The sequence below is a fragment of the Vulpes vulpes genome, chromosome 15 (assembly GCF_048418805.1).
Source record: "Vulpes vulpes isolate BD-2025 chromosome 15, VulVul3, whole genome shotgun sequence".
NCBI classification, from domain to species: domain Eukaryota; kingdom Metazoa; phylum Chordata; class Mammalia; order Carnivora; family Canidae; genus Vulpes; species Vulpes vulpes.
In genome coordinates, this window is record NC_132794.1 from 70,593,253 (window position 1) to 70,614,407 (window position 21,155).

The 21,155-nt window shown below is 39.3% G+C and overlaps 1 protein-coding gene across 15 annotated transcripts in view; it reads left to right on the forward strand.

The window, feature by feature from the left end:
• Positions 1-21,155, forward strand: part of ZWILCH (zwilch kinetochore protein) — a 37,308-nt gene that overhangs the window by 10,375 nt on the left and 5,778 nt on the right. For 7 of the 15 annotated variants that reach the window (XM_072738879.1, XM_026011165.2, XM_026011329.2 and 4 more), the window contains 14 exons: positions 701-819; positions 4,636-4,832; positions 5,928-5,998; positions 6,336-6,491; positions 8,046-8,117; positions 11,140-11,233; positions 11,701-11,750; positions 12,366-12,471; positions 13,049-13,128; positions 15,160-15,316; positions 16,041-16,069; positions 18,213-18,349; positions 19,489-19,584; positions 20,749-20,861. In XM_072738879.1, coding sequence (XP_072594980.1) covers positions 4,658-4,832; positions 5,928-5,998; positions 6,336-6,491; positions 8,046-8,117; positions 11,140-11,233; positions 11,701-11,750; positions 12,366-12,471; positions 13,049-13,128; positions 15,160-15,316; positions 16,041-16,069; positions 18,213-18,349; positions 19,489-19,584; positions 20,749-20,861 — 1,336 coding nt within the window. In that variant the 5' untranslated portion in view covers positions 701-819; positions 4,636-4,657. Of the gene's footprint in view, positions 1-700; positions 820-3,056; positions 3,186-4,635; positions 4,833-5,927; positions 5,999-6,335; positions 6,492-8,045; positions 8,118-11,139; positions 11,234-11,700; positions 11,751-12,365; positions 12,472-13,048; positions 13,129-15,159; positions 15,317-16,040; positions 16,070-18,212; positions 18,350-19,488; positions 19,585-20,748; positions 20,862-21,155 lie in introns of those variants that run through there. The other 8 variants (XM_026011645.2, XM_026011239.2, XM_072738881.1 and 5 more) reach the window with 4 other exon arrangements.

A 21,155-nucleotide genomic window follows, 5' to 3' on the forward strand; every position in this document is an offset into this window, starting at 1 on the left:
GGGATCGAATCCCACGTCGGGCTCCCGGTGCATGGAGCCTGCTTCTCCCTCTGCCTGTGTCTCTGCCTCTCTCTCTCTCTCTCTCTCTCTCTCTGTGACTATCATAAATAAATTAAAAAATTAAAAAAAAAAACCTCATTAAAAAAAAAAAGAAAAGTAATAGAAAACTTAGAACAGTAGCTGTTACGTAGTAATGCTTAGGAAATGTTAACTCTTGGGGTTATTATTATTGGCAGGGCTAAACTGTGTAACTACTTAAACATGTAGATATTAAAAACACAGATTTAAGAATCCTGTGACAACTGAGAGCTGCTAGTCCTAAGAGGAGTAGGTTTAAGGAGTAAGGGAGGTGGCCCTTTGAGTTTTGGGAGTGAAAATCAGGAGTGTCCCATGGGTTTCTTGGTGTTTTGTCTTTGGTTCATCATTTTATACATGTTGGAGCACTTCCTTCTCTAATGGCATCAGATACTTCCTTTATCAGTAGCAACTTAGATCGGTATCTTTTAATAGGACAGTGGAAATGCTTCTGATGGCAGGATTTGTTGGTACCAAACTGGTTTGTAGCTGTGATTCTTGACATAACCTACATATTTGTGCTTAAGGATTTGGAAGCCAGGATTTGTTATGGCCTAGCAGAGTGAAAAATTGACTTGTGAGTATTCTTTTTATCTGACTATATAATTAAAAATTATTTTTTAAGCCTTTAGAGAAGGAAGAAACAAGTCATGTCGAGGAACCACAATGTGAAGAAACTGCTATTTCTGATCTCTCTACTGGGGAGAATGTTGGACCACTTGCTTTACCAGTGGGGAGAGCAAGGTAAATTTTTCTTTGGGTCGGGATAGGAGTAGGGCTGGAGGCTAAATGGAAGCTCCATTTAAATAAAAATGTTTTTACAGGGCACCTGGGTGGCTCTGGTTGAGCATCTGCCTTTGGCTCAGGTTGTGATCCTGGGGTCCTAGGATTGAGTCTTGCATTGGGCTCCCCACAGGGGGCCTGCTTCTCCCTCTGCCTCTGCCTCTCTCTGTGTGTCTCTCATAGGTAAACAAATAAAATCTTAAAATTAAAAAAAAGTTTTTGCAAATGTTTCCCAGTTTTACAGACACTGGGGGAAAAAAAGATGTATTCAGTCCAGGTCCTTTCTTCCCTTCTTCCCCCTCTCCTTAGCCATGTATACCCAGCTTTTCCAGGGGTAGGTGTCCCAAGCATGACTAGGAAGATTGCCGTGGTCTCTTCCTCCATTCCCCATACTGTGTGTTCTTACTTCTTAATTGTTCTCTTTGTATTCTGTTCCCTTCCAGTCTTTCATCCTCACTGCTGCCAGAGATCTTTATAAATCACTGAAAGCCTGATTGTATTGCTTCCTTGCTTAAAATCCTTGGGTGGTTCTTGTTGCCTCATGATAAAATCCAAATTTCTCATGAGTAACACATAGGACCCTTACATCGTGCAGTACAGAGGTCCTCCAGCAGGGTTGCCATACCCAGTGGGCATCTGGAAATGTGCAGGGGTACTTTTTGGTGGTGACAGTGCTGAGAAGCAGTTAGCCTGGGCGGTGGATAGTAAACGTCCTGTGGTGCACCAGGCTCTCCTGCACACAGAGGAATTACCCCACTCAAATGCTAGTAGTGCCCCTGTTAGAAATCCTGCTGCCCTGTCTGCCTGGCTGGCTTCACTTCCCGCCTCCCTACCATGTAGCTACGTGCACTTCTTCCTCTGCCTGACTCACCTCCAGAACCAGTGCTCTTGCTGACAAGGAGTTCTGGAGGATAAAGTCCTCTAAACAATAACATTAGACAGTAAGGACTGTAATAATAATATTCACAGACGGACTACATGGTGGTTTTTGTTGGTTTTGCTAGGTAGAAACTTTTTTTTTTTTAAATTTTTATTTATTTATGATAGTCACACAGAGAGAGAGAGAGAGAGAGAGAGAGAGAGAAAGAGGCAGAGACACAGGCAGAGGGAGAAGCAGGCTCCGTGCACCGGGAGCCTGACGTGGGATTCGATCCCGGGTCTCTAGGATCGCGCCCTGGGCCAAAGGCAGGCGCCAAACCGCTGCGCCACCCAGGGATCCCATAGGTAGAAACTTTTAACATTTATGTGGTTAATCAGTCTTTTATGAGTTCTCGATTTTAAGTCATGTTGGCCTTTTTTCTTTTCTCTCCCACAACTTAAACATTATTTATTGGTGGTGTTTTCTCCAGCTAGTGTTTGTTTGGATTTGTCCATATGCTTATCATTGCCTTGCTTTGCATTTCAGACCTTCCTTTTGGGATTATTGTATTTCCTTTCTGAGGTACAATCCCTTAGAAATCCCTTTGTTGAACATCTGTTGATCATAAATTTTCATCTCTTTGAAAAATTTCGAGCTACATTTTTGGGTAACTTAATTTTGATACACTTGCAAATTTATAGAAAAGCTGAAAAATAGCACAGGAACTTCTGTACACCCTTAACCCAGATTCAGCAGTTATTTACATTTTGCCTCATCTGCTTTGTCCTTCTCTCACTCCTCCTCCTAGCCCTCTCCCACTCTGCCACCTGTGTAACGTACTTCTATCACCCACACACTTTTTTTTTTTTTAAGATTTTTTTTTTTTTTTTTTCATGAGAAACAGAGAGGCAGAGACACAGGCAAGAGGGAGAAGCAGGCTCCATGTAGGGAGCCCGACGTGGGATTCGATCCTGGGTCTCCAGGATCATGCCCTAGGCCAAACCGCTGAGCCACCAGGGCTGCCCCACACACTTTGTTGTAATGAAATCTTGAGAGAATGTTGGAGATACTGTGGTCCTTTACCTCTAAATACTTCACTATGTATTTTCTGAGAGCAAGTATATTCTCTTATGTAACCATACAACAGTGATCAAAATCTGGAAATTTAACAGTTCCAGTACTATTATCTCATTTACAGACTATTCAGTTTTCCTTAAATATTCCAATAATTAATGACTTGAAGCATTTTTTCATGTGCTTATTGACTCCTTTTTTTTGCCCCAGCTTTATTATGGTATAATCAACATATCCTATCTAGTTCTTTTGCTTCATCTTGCAGCCTACTTTTGCTTCTATTGAACCTCTTCACCCACAATGTTGGACTCCCTGCTTGTAGTAACTACATTCTCATCACTTACTGGTGTACACATCTTCGTCTGCATAATGTGCCCTTCTACTTCTTCACTGGGTGAAATTTTTATGTATTTTGCTACTTAATTTCCAGAGTTTTGTTTCTGGGATACTAGGGTATTCGAATTTATAATTAGAAGCATATTTGGTTTTTGTCCACTGTTCCTGGCACAGAGTTCCTAAAACCCTTAGAATTTCTAAGTGAAGAGAAAGGAAGGTATCTTCTCATATGTTAATGAGGTGGCTTTTGGGGGGCACCAGCTCAGTCAGCTGAACAGCCAGCTCTTATTTTTAGGTCAGGTCCTAATCTCGGTTTCTGGGATCCAGCCCCATGGCAGGCTCTGCGTCAGCGTGGAGTCTGCTTGAGGAGTCTTTGTCTCTCTCCCTCCCTCCCTACCCCTGCTCATGTGTGCACTCTCTCACTAAAATAAATAAATCTTAAAAAAATAAATGAGGTGGCTTTGGGAAAGCCTCTAGGTAACCATGGACTTGGGGGCTAAGGGGGGTTGCCAGAGTACCAAGCCTGTGATTAGAAGGTTAGAACATTCAGCCCCACCTCTACCTCCAGGGAGGAGAGAAGGGCTGGAGGGTGAATTCAGTCCCCAGTGGCTGGTGATTAATCATTTCATGCCTGTGTGACTAAGATTTCATAAAATCCAAAACAAGAGTGTTTGGAGAGCCTCTGGGTTGGTGAACAGGTGGAGATTTGGGGAGAGTGGCTCACTAAGAGAGGGCATGGGTACTCCATACCCTTTCCCCATACCTTGCCCTATGCATCTCTTCCATTTGGCTCTTCCTGAGTTATATCCTTTTGTAATAAATCAGTAATCTAGTACATAAAGTGTTTTTCTGAGTTCTGTGAGTTCTAGTAAATTTTTTTATTTTTATTTTTATTTTTATTTTTTTTATTTTATTTTTTTTTTGTTCTAGTAAATTAATCAAACCTAAGGAAGAGGTTGTTGGAACCTCACATCTATAGCTGGTCAGTCAGAAGTACAGGTGACAACCTGGACTTAGATTTGGCATTAGGGACACCTTAGGCATTAGGCTCAGTGGTTGAGCATCTGCCTTCGGCTCAGGGCGTGATTCTGCAGTCCCAGGATTGAGTCCTGCATCGGGCTCCTGCATGGAGCCTGCTTCTCCTTCTGCCTGTGTCTCTGTCTCTCTCTCTGTGTCTCTCATGAATAAATAAATAAAATTTAAAAAAAGATAAAGGTGGGTGATGGGGAGGGGGTTTGTAGGACTTCCTTAACCTATGGAATCTGATGCTGTCTCTGGGTATATAGTGTCAGAATGGAGTGGAATTGTAGATACCCAACTGGTGTCAGAAAATTACTTGGTATGAGGAAAAACCTCACACATTAGAGTTGGGTGCAGAATCTTTGTTGGTGACCAGAAGTAGGATCAGTGTTAGAATATTAGATACCCTTCATGGTATCTTTGGAAAAGAAAACTTGATTGATGGATGGTTTCTACTTACAATTTATTCTTCTACTCTTATTTTCAAGGCAGTTAATTGGACTTTACACCATGGCTCACAATCCTAATATGACCCACTTGAAGATTCCTCGTCCAGTTACTGCCCTTCCTCCCTTGTGGGTAAGGTGTGACAGTTCAGATCCTGAAGGGACCTGTTGGCTGGGAGCTGTACTTGTCACCACAAACAGCATTGAAGGAATTGTTTTATATGCAGTCAGTTGTAAAGGTGAGAGCTCACTTCCCACTCCTCTTACTTTTGTGGGGGTATGGCTGTTTATTTGTATTGTTACTATGTTATGGTTTTCACTGAAAACTGATATTGTTAAGAGGGAAGTGCACACAGTGGAACTTGTTAGCCACCAGGAATCTAGTTTTATTTGGGGTTCATTTGGTTTATATGTGTGTATTTTTGGAAATTTTCATTGGAGGATAAAAAAAAAAAATGGAATATAATGACAATAGAATTCCAATGTCATAGTAGATGTTTAATTATATTTAGTAGCATTCTTACCGAACCCTGAAACCAGATTTGTGTGTCCAATGTGCAGTAAACCAAATCTGAGTCACTGGGTTTGAAGCGGAGAAAATTTTATTATCAGAAAGGCAGCCCATCGAGAGGGCAGGGGATTATTCCCAAAACTGCCTTCTTGATGAGGCTAAAGCAAACTTTTTCATAATCAGAGGGGTTGAGATTGCATACATATTGATGAAAAGGGTGAGGGAAGCTTGTGACCATTCATGAGAAAAGACGGAGCATGCTCAGTAAGTAAGCATAGGTAATGTCTATCCCATGGTTGACACTTGGAACAAGGCCTATTTTAGTCTCTGACACCAGGAGTTTATCTGAGGACAAGGAGAAGGAGCTATGGACATGCTCCACAAGCCCGTGTAAACTGGATGGGGTCTTGGGCTCATTATCTCAGGTAAGGGATGCAGAGCCTTGCTTGTTCATAGGCTAGAGCCATAACAGTTGATGTCGAGTCCAGGCTTCGGCAGAGACAGCTAGTGGATTTGTTATTGGGGTCTGTAAAGACACAATAGCTGAATAGAGAGAAACAGGCCTCTGAAAAACCAGCTTTAAATTTTTTGCTAAGTTTCAGCATTATTAACGCTATAGGGAATGGTTTTAGTATTGACCTTTGTTTTTTGTTTCACTTTTCCTTCCTTTATCAACATGTCATCTGGATTTAAAATTTAAGTTCAGCAATTACTAGTGTAAGGTTGTAGTACCCTTGGAATTTGAGGGATCGTCATTTTCTAGCTCTAACAGTATAATCTTGAATTGTACCTTTCAGTAATTTTTTTCTTTTATGTCTTATAGCTGATAAAAATTACTCTGTAAATCTGGAAGACCTGAAAAGTTCACATAAGAGAAGACATCACTTGTCTATTGTAGGTATTTCTGTCTTCTACTTACATTAGTTTCTTCAGACTGTTATGGACCTGCCTCCCTAGTTTAGTGATTTTTTTCACTCATATGACTAGATGCTTTTTGGCTTTTTTGTAGTAAAGTGTTTGTGATTATTTTCATATCAGCTAATGACTAAACATAGATACTGCCTTGCCTTTTACCCAGTCTTTGGGATGGAAAAGAATTGTCTTACTTTTCCATTGGGGATAAAAGTGTGGCACTTTTTCTTCTGCGGGGAAAAGAACCAAAGTAGTTTTGATAAAGGGCACCTCTGGCCCTGTGAAAGTCGCTAATGGTGGCCGGATGTGCTCTTTTCAGGTAACAACCAGGGGCTTTGCCCAGTATGAGCTCTTTAAGTCCACAGCCTTGGATGACACACTTGCTGCATCACAAACTACAATTACTTTGGATATTTCCTGGAGTCCTGTGGATGAGATTCTTCAAAGCCCTCCGCTGTCTTCAACTGCAACTCTGGTAGGAGCGAATTCTATTTTGTGTTAATTCGGTGTGGATTTACTTTTAACTTGCTTATTGCTGGTGCTGCATGCTTCCAGCCCCCGCCCTGCTGGACAGCTCTGAGAGGCCTAGCTTACCCCTGAAGTCTCACCAGGGCAGCCAGTGGAGGTTTGGCCAGGTAACCTGATACTGTCAGTTGCCCAAAGTGGCAATTATGTAACTTAAGAATTTTCTAGTGACTAATAAATTCTCTTGAGTTGAGACCCTAGTGGAATTATCGAAGTGACTTATCTCTGCTCTTCTTAAAAGATGGCAGATATTGGCAACACATCAAGAACCATTATACTATTAAGGTTTTTCACATTTTTACATTTCTAGGAATCTATCTTAAGTTCATTGGAATTGCTAGCAAAAATATATGTACACAGATGTTACATACAGTGGTCATAATTGTGTTTCTAAAATATTTAAAACAGACCTGAATGTTCAATAGGGAAATACTTAATGTAGATTTCCCTGATGAAATGTTATATATTCTTTAAATATCATAATTTAAAGTGTTTTAATGATAATAAAAAACGCTTATTATGCAAACAAAAAGAAAATATAAAAAATTATATATATAATAGGATCTCATTTATGTTTTTGAAAACTGTGTACACACGAAAAAAAAAAAAAAAGAAAACTGTGTATACAGAAGCCTAGACAGTGTTAATAGTGGTTCCCTCAGGCTGGTGGAGTTATGGATACTTACTTTCTTAATGCTTTTCTTTTCCTGCAATAGGAATTTATTTACAATGACATTTCCTTTTTTTTCTCTTTTATCCCCCCTACCCCATTTTTTAAGGTTTTAGGAGGTTCCTAAAACTTTGACCTCTGGCTAAGACAGCATACTGTTGGTTTAGTTAGAAGGAGTCTCTTGAATATATTTTAGGGGGTGGTTATTTTTGGTATGTGGTGATGCTGAGCTTTTCATTGGGTCTTAAGATGTATTTATTTACATCTTAAGTTCTCCTACTTGCCTTTTGGAAATTCAGTGGGAAAGGACAGGAGAGGGCATGAGGAGAGCAGTTCTACGTAGGTACAGTAATGGTAGAGAGAGAGGTTGGAGGCATGAGTTTAGATTACTGTATTGGGATGGACAGGATCTGTGATGTCTCTGGGTATGAGGTTCTTTTTTTTGGGGGGGGGGGGGGTATGAGGTTCTAAATGCAGTATTACCAGGGCACCTGGGTGGCTCAGTCATTAAGCATCTGCCTTTGGTTCAGGTCATGACCCCAGGGTCCTGGGATTGAATCCCTCATCGGGCTCCCTGCTCTTTGGGGAGCTGGCTTATCCCTCTCCTTCTGCCTGCTGCTCCCCTTCCTTGTGCTTGCCCCCTCCTTCCCTCTCTCTCTTTATCTGTAAATAAATAAAATCTTTTAAAAACAATATTACCCTACCTATTTTAGCTCATTAGGGCTTTATGAAATATATTTTTTAACGTGTGGGCAATTTAAAATACAAGTAACTGTGACCGTTATGCAGAGAAGATGGAATTACCAGTAAAAACTGACTTTGGGAACTTTTTAGAACCTTAAAGTGGAGTCGGGAGAGCCCAGAGGTCCTTTGAATCATCTTCAGAGAGAACTGAAATTTCTCCTTGTGAGTATCCTTCTGGAATTTGTAACTTGCATTAAATTCTATATTTTCATAAAAATGTTTGCTGACATCATTGATGTTTAGTTTTGTGTTCAAATTTGTTCCAACTGTCATGTATTCAGTCGATAACTCTTGGCAATTTGGCCAGTGTAATTTTACAGTTGTCCTTATAATCATAGGGAGCTTTAGTTAAGAGCTACACTTCTTCCAGCTTTTTACTGGAATATTTGGTTTCTAGTCATATTTCATTTCTATTCTTTTTAGGTGGGTCAGCTGCCAATTTATTCCATAGTCATGTATAATCTGCTTCTTAATAACTGGGATATTGATTCCCGCTAAATATTAGTGAGCATGTGTTTCAAGACTTTTATGTTTCAGTGAGTTTTACTCTTTTCTACAAATTGAATCTCAAGGGGGTGCCTCATTTTAATGCAGTAGAAATTCTAAATGTCTTAGCCTGGCATAGAGAGCCATTTATATCCAGTCACTGCCCTATTTGCTTTTTTTTAAAACAGCTTTATTGAGATATAAATTATATCCCATAAAATTCACTTATTTCAAGTGCACAATTCAGTAGTTTTTAATATACTTGCAGAGTTGTACAGCCGTGGCCATACATAATTTTAGTCCATTTTCATCATCCCAGAAGGAACCCTGTACCCATTGGCAGTCACCTCCCACCCTCACCAGCAACTGGCAGCCACTGATTAATGTTACTTTTTGTAGTACTTTGCTCCTTTTCATTGGCGAACAGCATTCCATTGTATAGCTATCCCACATTGTGTTGATCCACTCATCAGCTGGTGACGTTTCTGTTGTTTCTACTTTTTGACTATTATGAATAATGTTGCTGTGAACAGTCTTGTAAAAGTTTTGTGGGACATAGGTTTTCACATCTTTTGAATGGAGTTGCTGGGTCAGTGTGATAACTCTGTGTTTAAGCTTTTGAGGAGCTGCCGAACACGATACCAAGCATTTCTAATACTTTTACCTCCTATTATTATTTCTCTGTTCATATAAAACTTGTATTTTTTTCTCACCTTTCTTTCTGGAAAGCTCTTCTTTTGGGACCCTTCCTTTGGGATTCCATCATACTTCTATCCTCAAGTCTCTGCTCTTCTCTCTCCACACCTTGGCAGAGAGCTTGTCATTCAGTGATTTGACTAATGCCTTTATAAGGGAACTCCAGACTCTTGTCTTGTAGCTGATGCCATTTCCCTTCCTTTTCACTTCCACCAGATTATTTCCCGATTGAGTAGACTGTTGTTGCCTCAAACTCAGTATTTCCAAACTGAAACTTGAGATCTCCTCCAGACTAGATCCCCTCAGAACCCACCCACCCCCCGGCCCATTTCCGTATGTGGTTCCACAATTCCTTCAATTTCCCAGGGTAGGAACCTTCTATTTTAGTTTAGTAAGAACTATTTCTACCACCACCACTAACTACCACAACTAGAAGCTGCCATCATGTACTAAGTGTGGTGCTGGATGGCACAGTTATTTTGCTGAAGACATCAGCAATTACAGAGTGGAAGACCTGATTCAGATGAATGTCTGTCATTCAAATGCATGCCTGTCTGACTTGAAAGTCCTTATGTTGTTATAATGTCCCTTATAAATTCACAGAATCTTGGATGTGCACGTGGCCATAATATCTCCCAAATTCAGTTCCCTGTATGGGGATTAAGATTTTTTTCTTTTATTTTTTCCACATCTCCCTTTCTCATTCCCTCTCTCTAATAAACTTCTTTTCCCCCTTTTCTGATTGTCTGCCTATCTTAGTTAAAGTCCTTATCACCTACTTCCTGGACCACTCTAATGGTCATTTGTTTCTCAACAGGGACATAATGAGCATTTTAAGCAGGACCATTCTTCTTGCTTTGGGACCTTGTACACATTGCAGGACACTTCGCATCCTTGGTCCTACCAAACTAAATGCTCAACGTGCCCTTGTGCCCCCAATCATTGTGACACCAAAAACTATCTGCACATTTTTCCAAAGACTCCTTGGAGGTGGAAAATGATTATCACCTCTGTTAAAAAAACATTGTACTTTCTCTTTTCCTTAGAATCCATCCTAGATATTTCTTTCTTTCCTTCCCTTTCCCCCTTTCCCTTTCCCCCTTTCCTTCTGCTTTCCCTTTCCTTCTGCTTTCCCTTTCCTTCTGCTTTCCCTTTCCCTCTGCTTTCCCTTTCCCTCTGCTTTCCCTTTCCCTCTGCTTTCCCTTTCCCTCTGCTTTCCCTTTTTCATCCTAGGTATTTCTGACACGAATTCTTAACTAATTGATCATGTCATTTTCCTGCCAGAAAATCGACAATGCCTGTTGTCTTTCATTTGAAATAAAAAAATCTTTATAAGTTTTAAGATCTGTATCTGTATTTCCACCATGGCTGGACCTTGCCCCAACCCTCTTCATCTTATTCCATGCCTCTTCCCTGCTCTGCTGCTCATGGTGCCCACATTTGAATTCCGCTGATGTTTCACCTTGTTCCCCTGGCTATTCCAATCTCCCTTTCCTTTAGTGGAGATATTGTATGTATAAGCCTATACATTTATATTATTTGTATATAAACTTCCATTCAGTTTCACATTTTTGTTCCCTGATTTTTGCACCTGGTTTGTCAGTCCTTTTTATCCAAAATTACAAGCATCTTCAAAGCAGTCTCATTAGTCTGTAATCCTCAGTAGCACTTATGCATGTGGCATCATCGTTAGAACACCATATTTGGTATCAGACTGCTAGGTGATGTCTTTGCGCTGTCAGTAACGTGTGACCTTGTGCAAGTTACTTCACCTTTCTTGGCCTTAGTGGAAGGGGGATGATGGTAATATCTGCCTGATAGGGGTTTTGTGAGGATTAAATACCATACTACATATAAAACACTTAGAACTGTTCTTGTCATGTGGTTAAACATTCAAGAAATGTTATAATGACTAATATCACATACATTCTTACTGATTTTTTTTTTTTTTTCTAAAAAAATTTTTTTTCTTTTTCTTTTTCTTTTTTTAAATCTCTCTTAGGTTTTGGCTGATGGTTTGAGGACTGGTGTATCTGAATGGCCTGAGCCTCTGGAAGTAAAATCTGCTGTTGAACTTGTGCAAGAATTTCTGAATGGTCTTTGTTTTCCTAACTCATGCTCTGTATTACATACCACAGCTGTATTTGAGATAATAGGAAAAGAGGGATGGAACAGAAACTTTGAGCACCTACCATGTGCCCAACATTGTGTGTCATGGGCTCTCACTGTATCTCAGTTATCTCCACACCCCTGCTTGGTAGATGTTTATCATAACTTCCATTAGAGAGCTAATAATTTGTTAAAATCCCTGGTTGTACTTCTACTGTCCTTATTTACCTTTTGAAAACAGGACTGGGATGGAAATTATTTATTTATTTTTATTATCAATTAATTTATTTTTATTGGAGTTCAATTTGCCAACATATAGCATAACATCCAGTGCTCATCCCATCAAGTGCCCCCCTCAGTGCCGTCACCCAGTCACCCCCACCCCCCGTCCAGGAAATAATTTAGAAAGCAGAAAAATAGGATGTAGAGTTAATAAGCTTTTGCTACTTTCTAGACTTAAATAAGCTGGATGGATTTGGTGATTCTACAAAGACAGACACAGAGGTAAGTAATTCTTATCAGAACTGTGCCCTGAAATAGCTTTAAAATTTGGTTTTATGGCTATTGTTCATGTCATACCATTTCAGCTGGATCGGGTACAGCCAAAGTAGCATTTTGAAGGTAGTTTTTTGTTGGTCTTTTATGTCAACACTGGTGATTATTATCCTTAAGAACTAATAAATGCTTTTGAAGAGAACTAATACATATGTATTATTAATTGATCAACTGCAGAGAAGCAGAAATGACTATGTCCATATGCTATAAGATGCTTGTATTATACTAATATACTATAAAATGGTATGATAGTATGCCTTTCCTGGTATCATTAAACTAAATAGGTTGTCATTTGATAAAATAGGAAAATGGAGACAAATGTCATTTAATTAAGTATTTTTGCATTGAAGGAAAGTTCAATGCTTGCTTTGAGGCATCACACTTTTACAACAATTTTAAGGGTCCAGTTCATTTTGTGTCTCCTCATCAGTGAGCGAGATTGTAAAAAATTTGTTTCCATCTGTGGATCCCATATTCTTGGAGCAGCATTTGAAAGCTCACTGGCTTTGAACTATTTCTTTTCTTTTTTAATAAACTGAGTATTCTATGACGCTCTTTTTTCAGACAGTGAAACATGACAGTGCTGCAGTTGACCGCTCCATTGAGTGTCTCTTCACTGTACGGGGGGATCTTGACTTTGCTGAGCAGCTGTGGTTCAAAATGAGTGGTAGTAGGTGTCTGTCATGATTGTGAAATAAATGTTTCCTGCCATTGGTTAGGTTTACTTTTAAGTCTTTGAAAATAATATAGGACTAAGTGTACTACTAGTCTTGTGTGGAGGGTTGGTTCGTATCTTCTCAAATTCATTTCTAGTGAGGTATTAGCACATTCTACTCAAGAACTGTACTAAGGCAAGATAATTCCTAGAGTCTATTCTTTTCTCTTGCCTTGAATATAAGACATAGATGGTTTTTATGTTAATATTTATATGAACCAAAACCTATACTTTAGTGGAATTATAACTATTAGGAAGAGGAAAAGATAGTCCTTAATATTATTATTATTATTATTATTATTATTATTATATTATTATAATATTATTATGTATTATTTTGTGACAGTGAGTTTACTCTCTTACTGTAGAGGGTGTGTTAATTTTTTTCTTTTTGGCTTGAATTTCTTTCCCCTTCTCCCCACCCAGAAGTACAGGTACTGTCTTCTACTTATTTGTGTATCCTTAATTTTGATGATATATCTGATCTGCAGAAATACCATGAATGTAATGTTGGACTGACTTGTTTTCCAAGGTGTGGTTTCATACCAAGACTTGGTGAAGTGTTTCACACTGATCATCCAGAGTCTGCAACGTGGTGATATACAGCCATGGGTAGGTTTAGTAGTGTTAGTTAGGACACTTTTTTTTTTTTTTTTTAATAATTTTTTATTTATTTATGATAGTCACACACACACAGAGAGAGAGAGGCAGAGACACAGGCAGAGGGAGAGGCAGGCTCCATGCACCGGGAGCCCGACGTGGGATTCGAACCCAGGTCTCCAGGATCGCGCCCTGGGCCAAACGCAGGCGCTAAACCACTGCGCCACCCAGGGATCCCCAGTTAGAACACTTTTTAATTGGCATGGCTCTGAAGGTTAAGGCATAGGCCTGGGAACAGATTGCCTAAGTTTGAATCCAGCCCTGCTGCTTTCCTAGCTGTGTAAACAATTCTTTATGTCTCTTTGCTCCAGCTTCCTCATCTATACAGTAGGGGTAGGAAAAGTACCTACCTCATAATGGTGTTTAGTGATAAATAATTTAATTCATGTAAAGCACCTAGCTCATAATTAAGTGTTCAGTATTTGTGAAATAGTATTGTCACCATTGTTGCTCTGAATGATTATTCTCATATACTACTGATAGTACAAATTGGGATAATCTCTGGAAAGCAATTTTGAATAATGTATTGAGGTCCTCAAACGTATCATGCATGCCCTTTGAATTATTATTTTTTTCTTAGGATCTACCCTAAGCTTATACACAGGAATACGTATTAAGATTTTCTATATTAGAATAGTCCCCACAGCCTCATTTATAGTAGCAAAAAATTATAAACGACCTAAATTTCCCCTGTTCATGGGTTAATGATATGGCCACATAATGGCATATGTAATCGTTGCTGAAAATGATGCTGATGGATGATGTGGAGAAATGCTTACAATCTGCAGTAAAAAGAAAGGACTATACACTATTGCATGAAGAAAGTAAATTTTGGAGAGAAAAACCTGGAAATATCCCAAAATGTTACAGCAGTTGCTTCTAGTGCTAAGGTTACAAGTGAGTTTTTTCAACTGCATCCTACATTTTTATACTTTATGGATATTTCATAATGAACTTGTGCTTTTACAGTCAAGAAAAAGGTAAGTAAAAAACTAGAAACTAAAAAATTCTTCATTTCATGGGAATTCTTTAAAGTATGGTAGCTGCCAATTCACGACTCCAAAACTTAGAAACCTTCATGGGTCTGCACAAAGATCCAGTGCAAATGAAGGCATGTCAGTGTTGCTCCTCACTGGGCAGTGGCGACTATAGGCATTTTAACCTCAGCCGCAGGGGATTTTCTCATGCAGCTTTCTGTGTTTGTGAGATGTTTGCGAGTATATCCCTGCCATGTGCAATGAGTGCAGACAACCCAGAAATTGTTTTTATTAAAACAAGGGAAATGCAGAAGGTTATGATGGAGACTAGAGATAATAGACATTAGTCTATTGGACATATTAGTCTAATAGACATAGAAAATGCCCAATATTTAGGTATTTTTAGAATGAAGTGTTTAACATTTGGTACATGTGTTAGATCTATAAGTTCACAGTTCTTGATTTGCAGATCTAGTTAGATATTGTAGATCTAGTTAGATATTGTAGCCAAGGAACTCCTTTTGACACATGTGAAAACCACCGTAGAGACCACTGAGGAAGGGAGTTGGCCCACAGTAGCAGATGTTCTGTGCAGAGGAAGATACTCAGTATCTGAGTATACTGAGTATACTCAGTTGGGAAAGATGCCCAGTAGCCCTTAATCAGCTAGGAGAAAAGAGGTCCTGGTTACAAAGCTTCAGAGGATCAACTCTGTCTTCTTTTTTGGTGGAATTGTATCTGGGAGATGATAAATTGAAACTCTTCATAGTTGCCTTGGCCTAAAGCAAATGCTATAGGAATGACACTTCAGGAACTGCCATGTTTGTAACTTAGACATAAGTTCAAACTTTTAATTTTTATTCAAGTAATTGTTGGTATTAGACTAAATATGCAAGCTTATAATTTTTAGTTCATAGCTAATATAGTTTGCTTCTGTTTTGTTTATTGGATTTGTTTATATTTTCATTTATGGCTTTATAATTTTTTCTTTTTTTTAAATTTCTAGCTCCACAGTGGAAGTAACAGTTTATTAAGTAAGCTTATTCATCAGTCTTATCACGGAACCATGGACACAGTTACTCTCAGTGGGACTATTCCAGTTACGATGCTTTTGGAAATTGGTCTGGACAAACTAAAGAAAGATTTTATCAGTTTCTTCATAGGTGAGTTCCTTTCTCAGCTCAAAAAATTAAAAAGCACTTCACAGTCGTCAGCCATAGATATTCACAGGCTTTTTCTTCCTACTTGGCCCTAGTCATTTTTTTTTTTTTTTTTTTAATTTTTATTTATGATAGTCACAGAGAGAGAGAGAAAGGCAGAGACACAGGCAGAGGGAGAAGCAGGCTCCATGCACCAGGAGCCTGACCTGGGATTCGATCCCGGGTCTCCAGGATCGCGCCCTGGGCCAAAGGCAGGCGCTAAACTGCTGTGCCACCCAGGGTTCCCGGCCCTAGTCATTTATAGCGCTGACTTTGCCTATGAATCACACTGTGAGACCAGCGCTTCTGTACTCTGGCACTCAATTTCCTTCTTGATAAAGATATTTGATTAAATATGACTCTAGTTTTTGTTTGCTTGTGTTTTGAGTTCAAACATTTTGAGATCTACGAGGTTAGTGTAGTAAATAAAAAAAACTTCTTTGTGGGATACTGTCTTACCACCCAACACTTAGTTGTTTTTATTAGAGGCAAGCTGTGATCATTTTAGAATAGTATTAATATGTATTTGTGGTGTAACATGCCAGAAAACTTGGCCATTTCTGAGTAACTATTTAGCTTGAGCATCTTTTTTGTATATGAACTCTGAAAAATTTTACTTAGGTTCCTTAACAAGTAATTGACAATACCTAATAAAGCTTATTTGCATTTATGTGTTTTTTCTTACTAGGTCAGGAACTTGCATCTTTAAATCATTTGGTGAGTTGGTTTTTTATTCTAAAGTTAGTGGGTTTTTTTTTTTTTTTCTTAATTCATTCTACCTGCAGATACTAAATACTTATTCCATGCTAGCCTCTCTCCTAGGACCTAGAGAACAGATAAGTAGACAAACCAATAAATAACCAGATAAAGTACTTTTTATTTTCATGAATCCCCCCCAGTCATTTCATTTGCCTATTTTTATTTTAATATGATTTGACTCCAAACTTTTAACACAATAGTCCTTATACTTGGAGGCTCCTTGAAGGCTTATTGAATTGCTAATTCCTGGGCCTCAGAGATTCCATAGACCTGCAGCTCAAGATTATGTGTTTTAAAACAAATCATCTCCTACTTCAAACAATTCTGATGCTTTTCCCTTACTGTATTTGTTTTCTGTTACTGCATAACAAATTACAGTAGTCCCCACCTATCTGTGGGGAATACCATGGGCAATACTGAATCTTATATATACTGTGTCTTTTCCTTTTTTTATTTATTTTTTATTTATTTTTATCTTTTTATTTATGATAGTCACAGAGAGAGAGAGAGAGAGAGAGAGAGAGAGAGAGGGAGGCAGAGACACAGGCAGAGGGAGAAGCAGGCTCCATGATCCGGGAGCCCGATGTGGGACTCCATCCCGGGTCTCCAGGATCGTGCCCTGGGCCAAAGGCAGGCGCCAAGCCACTGCGCCACCCAGGGATCCCTACTGTGTCTTTTCCTATACACACTTACCTATCCTAAAGTTCGGGCACAGAGATTAACAGCAATAACTAAAAATAGAACAATTATAATATACTGTAATAAAAGAATGATGTGGTCTCTGTCATTCTTGCAATATCTTACTGTACTCACCCTTATTGTGATGTTGGAACATGATAAAATGCTGATGAGATTGAGGGAGGTAAGTGATGCAGGCACTGTGACCTAGCATTAGGCTACTATTGACCTTTCAGAAGGACTGAAACCATGGAAAGTGGAACCTTGGATAAGGTGGGGGGGCGCTTCTGTACCGCAAACTTAGAAGCTTAAATGAACACAGATTTATTACATCCCAGTTTCCCTGGGTTGGGCATTGGGCACATTTTAGCTGGGTCCTCTGCTTTAGGGTTTCACAAGGCTAAATCAAGGTGTCAGCTTGACTAGGGAAAGATAGTCTAAGTTCCCTCATTTGTTGTTGGCAGAATTCATTTCCTTGTAGCCTGATAACCAATGTGCCCAATTTCTTGCTAGCTATTGGTCCAGAGCCAGTCTCAGGTCTTAGGGTTTGCTTGTGGGTCCTTGCCATGTGGCATTCTCTCCAACGTGGCAGGCAGTTTGTTTCTTCAGAGCCAACAGGAGAGCATCTCTAATACTTCACTTTCTCTTAAAAGGCTCACCTGATTAGGTAGGTTGTAGTGATGATGACCAGGTGATAATCTCCCTTTTGATTAATTCAAAGCTGTCAATTAGTAACCTTATCATGGAAGTAACAGCCCATCGTATTCACAAGTTCTGACCTCAGTGAAGGGGAAGGGATTATATGGGATGTGTAGTTTAGGCAGTGGGAATTTGGGGGCCATCACAGAATCCCACCTACCATATTTACCATGGATGATTTCCTTAGGATGTGTTCTCAGAAATAGTATTAGGTCTGAGCATTTTTTGATGCTTGACATACATTGCCAAGTTTTATTTTTTTAAAGGGTTGTACCAATCTACCAATAATTGATGTGACTGGAACCTTATCAATACACTTGATTGATTTCTTTGTACTTGTTAACTTATTTTTAGAGGTTGACACTTCTGTCAGCCTGGCAAGGGTATTGAAGTTAAGAGTTATCTTGTGGATTTGCCAGTCATTCCATCTGGAGAGCTTGGTGCGTGGTATTAGTTATCCACTCAGGCCTCCTTGGTAAGGCAGTTCTCAGATTTGTTTTGACCAGAGAATGTAATGGTTTGCTGAGAACATTCTCAGTGACAACTTTGCTCATGATTTAGTCTGAAGAATAGCACTGAAGAGTGATAAACTCTATCTGGCTGCCTCAATTTTTTTTTTTCCTATTAATCAGGCCTAGTTGAGGTTTAGCAAGCATAGCAATCTTTCTGAAGTTGGTTCTTGTTCTTTAACTCCCTATTTTGCTTGTACTGTTTTTCATTCCAGGAATATTTCATTACTCCATCAGTAGATATACAAGAACAAGTGTGTCGTGTTCAAAAACTCCACCATATTCTAGAAATATTAGTCAGTTGCAAGCTTTTCATTAAACCCCAACACGAGCTCCTCTTTGCTTTAACACAGTAAGTATTGCTCTCTTGTTCCCTTCACATAAACATGTATTCTCTTGTGAAACAGCTGGAGCCAAAATATGTGCAGTTTTTATTACCAGTTAGACTAGAATCGGTACAGCCTGTCTTCACAGTAGCAGAATGCTTCTCAGTCCGTGTTGGAGTAAGGGAAAGACTTTGGATTCAGGACTCCGGTTCAACCCTTGGCTCTAACACTTTCCGACTTTCTGAGGAAGTTTCTTTTCGCTTCCTCTTGTTTTCTCATCTAGAAACAGGAACTAGTAACCTCATGTGTTTGTTGTCCGGGTTAATGATGTTCATGTGAATGAAGTACCTGACACCTAGTAGGTAGGTGTCGTGACTCTTCTCCTTTCTTTCCTTATACACTGGGGCCAAACTAATGATTGCTAGATCTCCATGTAGTAGTTGCATGGAACCAAATATTATTAGATTTCTATTTTAGAGATTCTGCTGGTAACTTTGCCTAGAAACAATTTGCAATGATCCTCTTAAGTGGGTTGCTGGTGTCTTACGTGTATTTGAAGCCTTAAATTGGAAATGAGTGAATTTACAATCTGGTGGAAGGGCTGACTTTTTTTCCCTGTAGAAGGAAATGTACTGTGGCCTTTCCTGAAATCAGAATTTATCTCAGTTGTAAAGGGAAAAATTAGAAATTGTTCACAGAATCTAAAAGATTTATTTTCATTAGAGATGAATACTGTAAATGAGTTAACTCTTTAATTCCCCAGAGTCTGAAAACCATGGAGGCTAAATATTTGTCTCTCTTTTGCTTCTTTTTGGTTTTCTTTTACTGATACCTCTTTTTCCCCACTCATTCCTTTACTTTGGCTCAACTTAATTATATTTTATGAGAAATATGTCTTCTATTGATTTTTAAAAATTGGGGGAAAAAAAAGTTGAATGAGATTTCCTTTCAAAGTCAAAAACAACCTAAATTTTGTGTGGGAGGGGGCATTGTTTTTTGTTCATTTACTTTCGTGTCCCTGAAATTATTCTTTTGTTGTTTTGGTTGGTGGTACTGAATGGAATGTTTGGCTTATGAGCTTTAGATTATCAGAAAGCCTTTATCTCCAAGAGACTTTTTTCCTAAAAGAGGTCCTTTTTTTGTTGTTGGTTTTTGTTTGTTTTAGATCCTGCATAAAATATTACAGACAAAATCCTCTTGATGAGCAACACGTTTTTCAGCTGCCAGTTAGACCAACTGCTGTAAAAAGCTTGTATCAAAGGTCAGCAATTTAATAATTATGTCTTAAGCCTGGCTATAATTCCTGGGCAATTTCTGTGTCCTTTCCCTGGGGATTTCATGACCAAGAGTTGTTCCACCTCTGAAACCTTAATCATCTCTATCCCACTCTTTGACTATCATCTGATAGTTCACCCTCTTTCTTCTCCCAGACCTTTCTTTTGTCTTTTCTCTTTCTGCCAGTGGGCCTCTAGTCTTTCATTTTTTCTCAATCTAATTCTTTCACAGTATAGGGCAGAAAATATAGCCAGAAGGGAAATGACAGATTGGAAAGGAAGTGATCAGGGTAATAATGACAAAGTCAAGGCTATGGCTGTGGGAGCGAGAGAAGCCTTGGGATTGGGGAGGTATGGGACTGTGAGGCTTAGGGCACAGATTGGCCATCCACATGGACTTTGATATTGCCTCAAATGATGGTCTCCTCAGCTCTCCCCTCTGCATGCAGTGTACTTGAAATTTCTCTCCTACTGAAGCTATTGTGTTTATACCCTCCCTCAGTTTGGTTCCCTCCTGGCCAAACCCTGTCATTCTTTGAAACTGCTCTGGCAGAGGTCTCCAGTGACTTCCTAATTGCCAAATCCATGGGACAACTTTCTAGTAAAAGAGTGTGTTTTAGCCCCTTGTGTAATTAGCTGGCCCACCAATTCATTCTCCTTACAAGTAAGTACTCACAAGGCTGTTAGGCATTTAACATTATTCCTTTCTGGGACCTATCCCCTTGCTTCATTTCTGTGACATAGCTTGTGTCTTAATTTTAATTCCATCTCTCTTGTCCACCTCCAAGACTGCCTGCTTCTCGTATGAGTTTTCACCAGAACTCCACTGTTGCCTCTTTTTCTTCTTACTTTCTGTCTTTCCTGGCTCATTGTATTCATACTCAAGGCCTTGCTTCCTCTGGGCCAATGATGATCACAACTCGCATCTCTAGCTTCTCTGGAGCTTTGGGCCGTGTTTCTGAATGCCTGTTAGATGTGAGTCCCTGACTTCAATGTCTGCTAGGTAGTTCTGACTCAAAACCCAAAATTTAGGATTGTGTCCTGTCCGTCTCTTCTTCCTCTATGCCTCTCACATAGGACTTCACTATTGAGTATAGAAGGAAGGAAATAACTGGGACTTTTTTCTTCCTTTGATGTTTTCCCTTCCTTAGTGAGAAGCCACAGAAATGGAAAGTGGAAATAAGTGGTGGTCAGAAGAAGGTGAAAACAGTTTGGCAACTGAGTGACAGCGCACCTGTAGACCATCTGAGTTTCCACAAACCTGGTAAAGATGGTTTGTCATCTAGTTAAATTATTCCAGTAGAAGAGAAACTGAATCTTTACTGGTACATTGTGATAGCTCTCATACTCTGTTTTAAATAATTTTCCTGAACTCTAAGTGTAAAACATACTCTGGGGGAAAAAATCCCTGGAAGAGTACTTTTTCTCATTATCCTGGATAGAGGAACCTTTTATCAAAAGAGGTCAAGCAATGGAATACAGGGAGTCAAAATAGATTTTAAAGTTGAAATGCCAGCTCATTCTTTTGTGTACTACTCTCAGTGATGATATTTCTGCC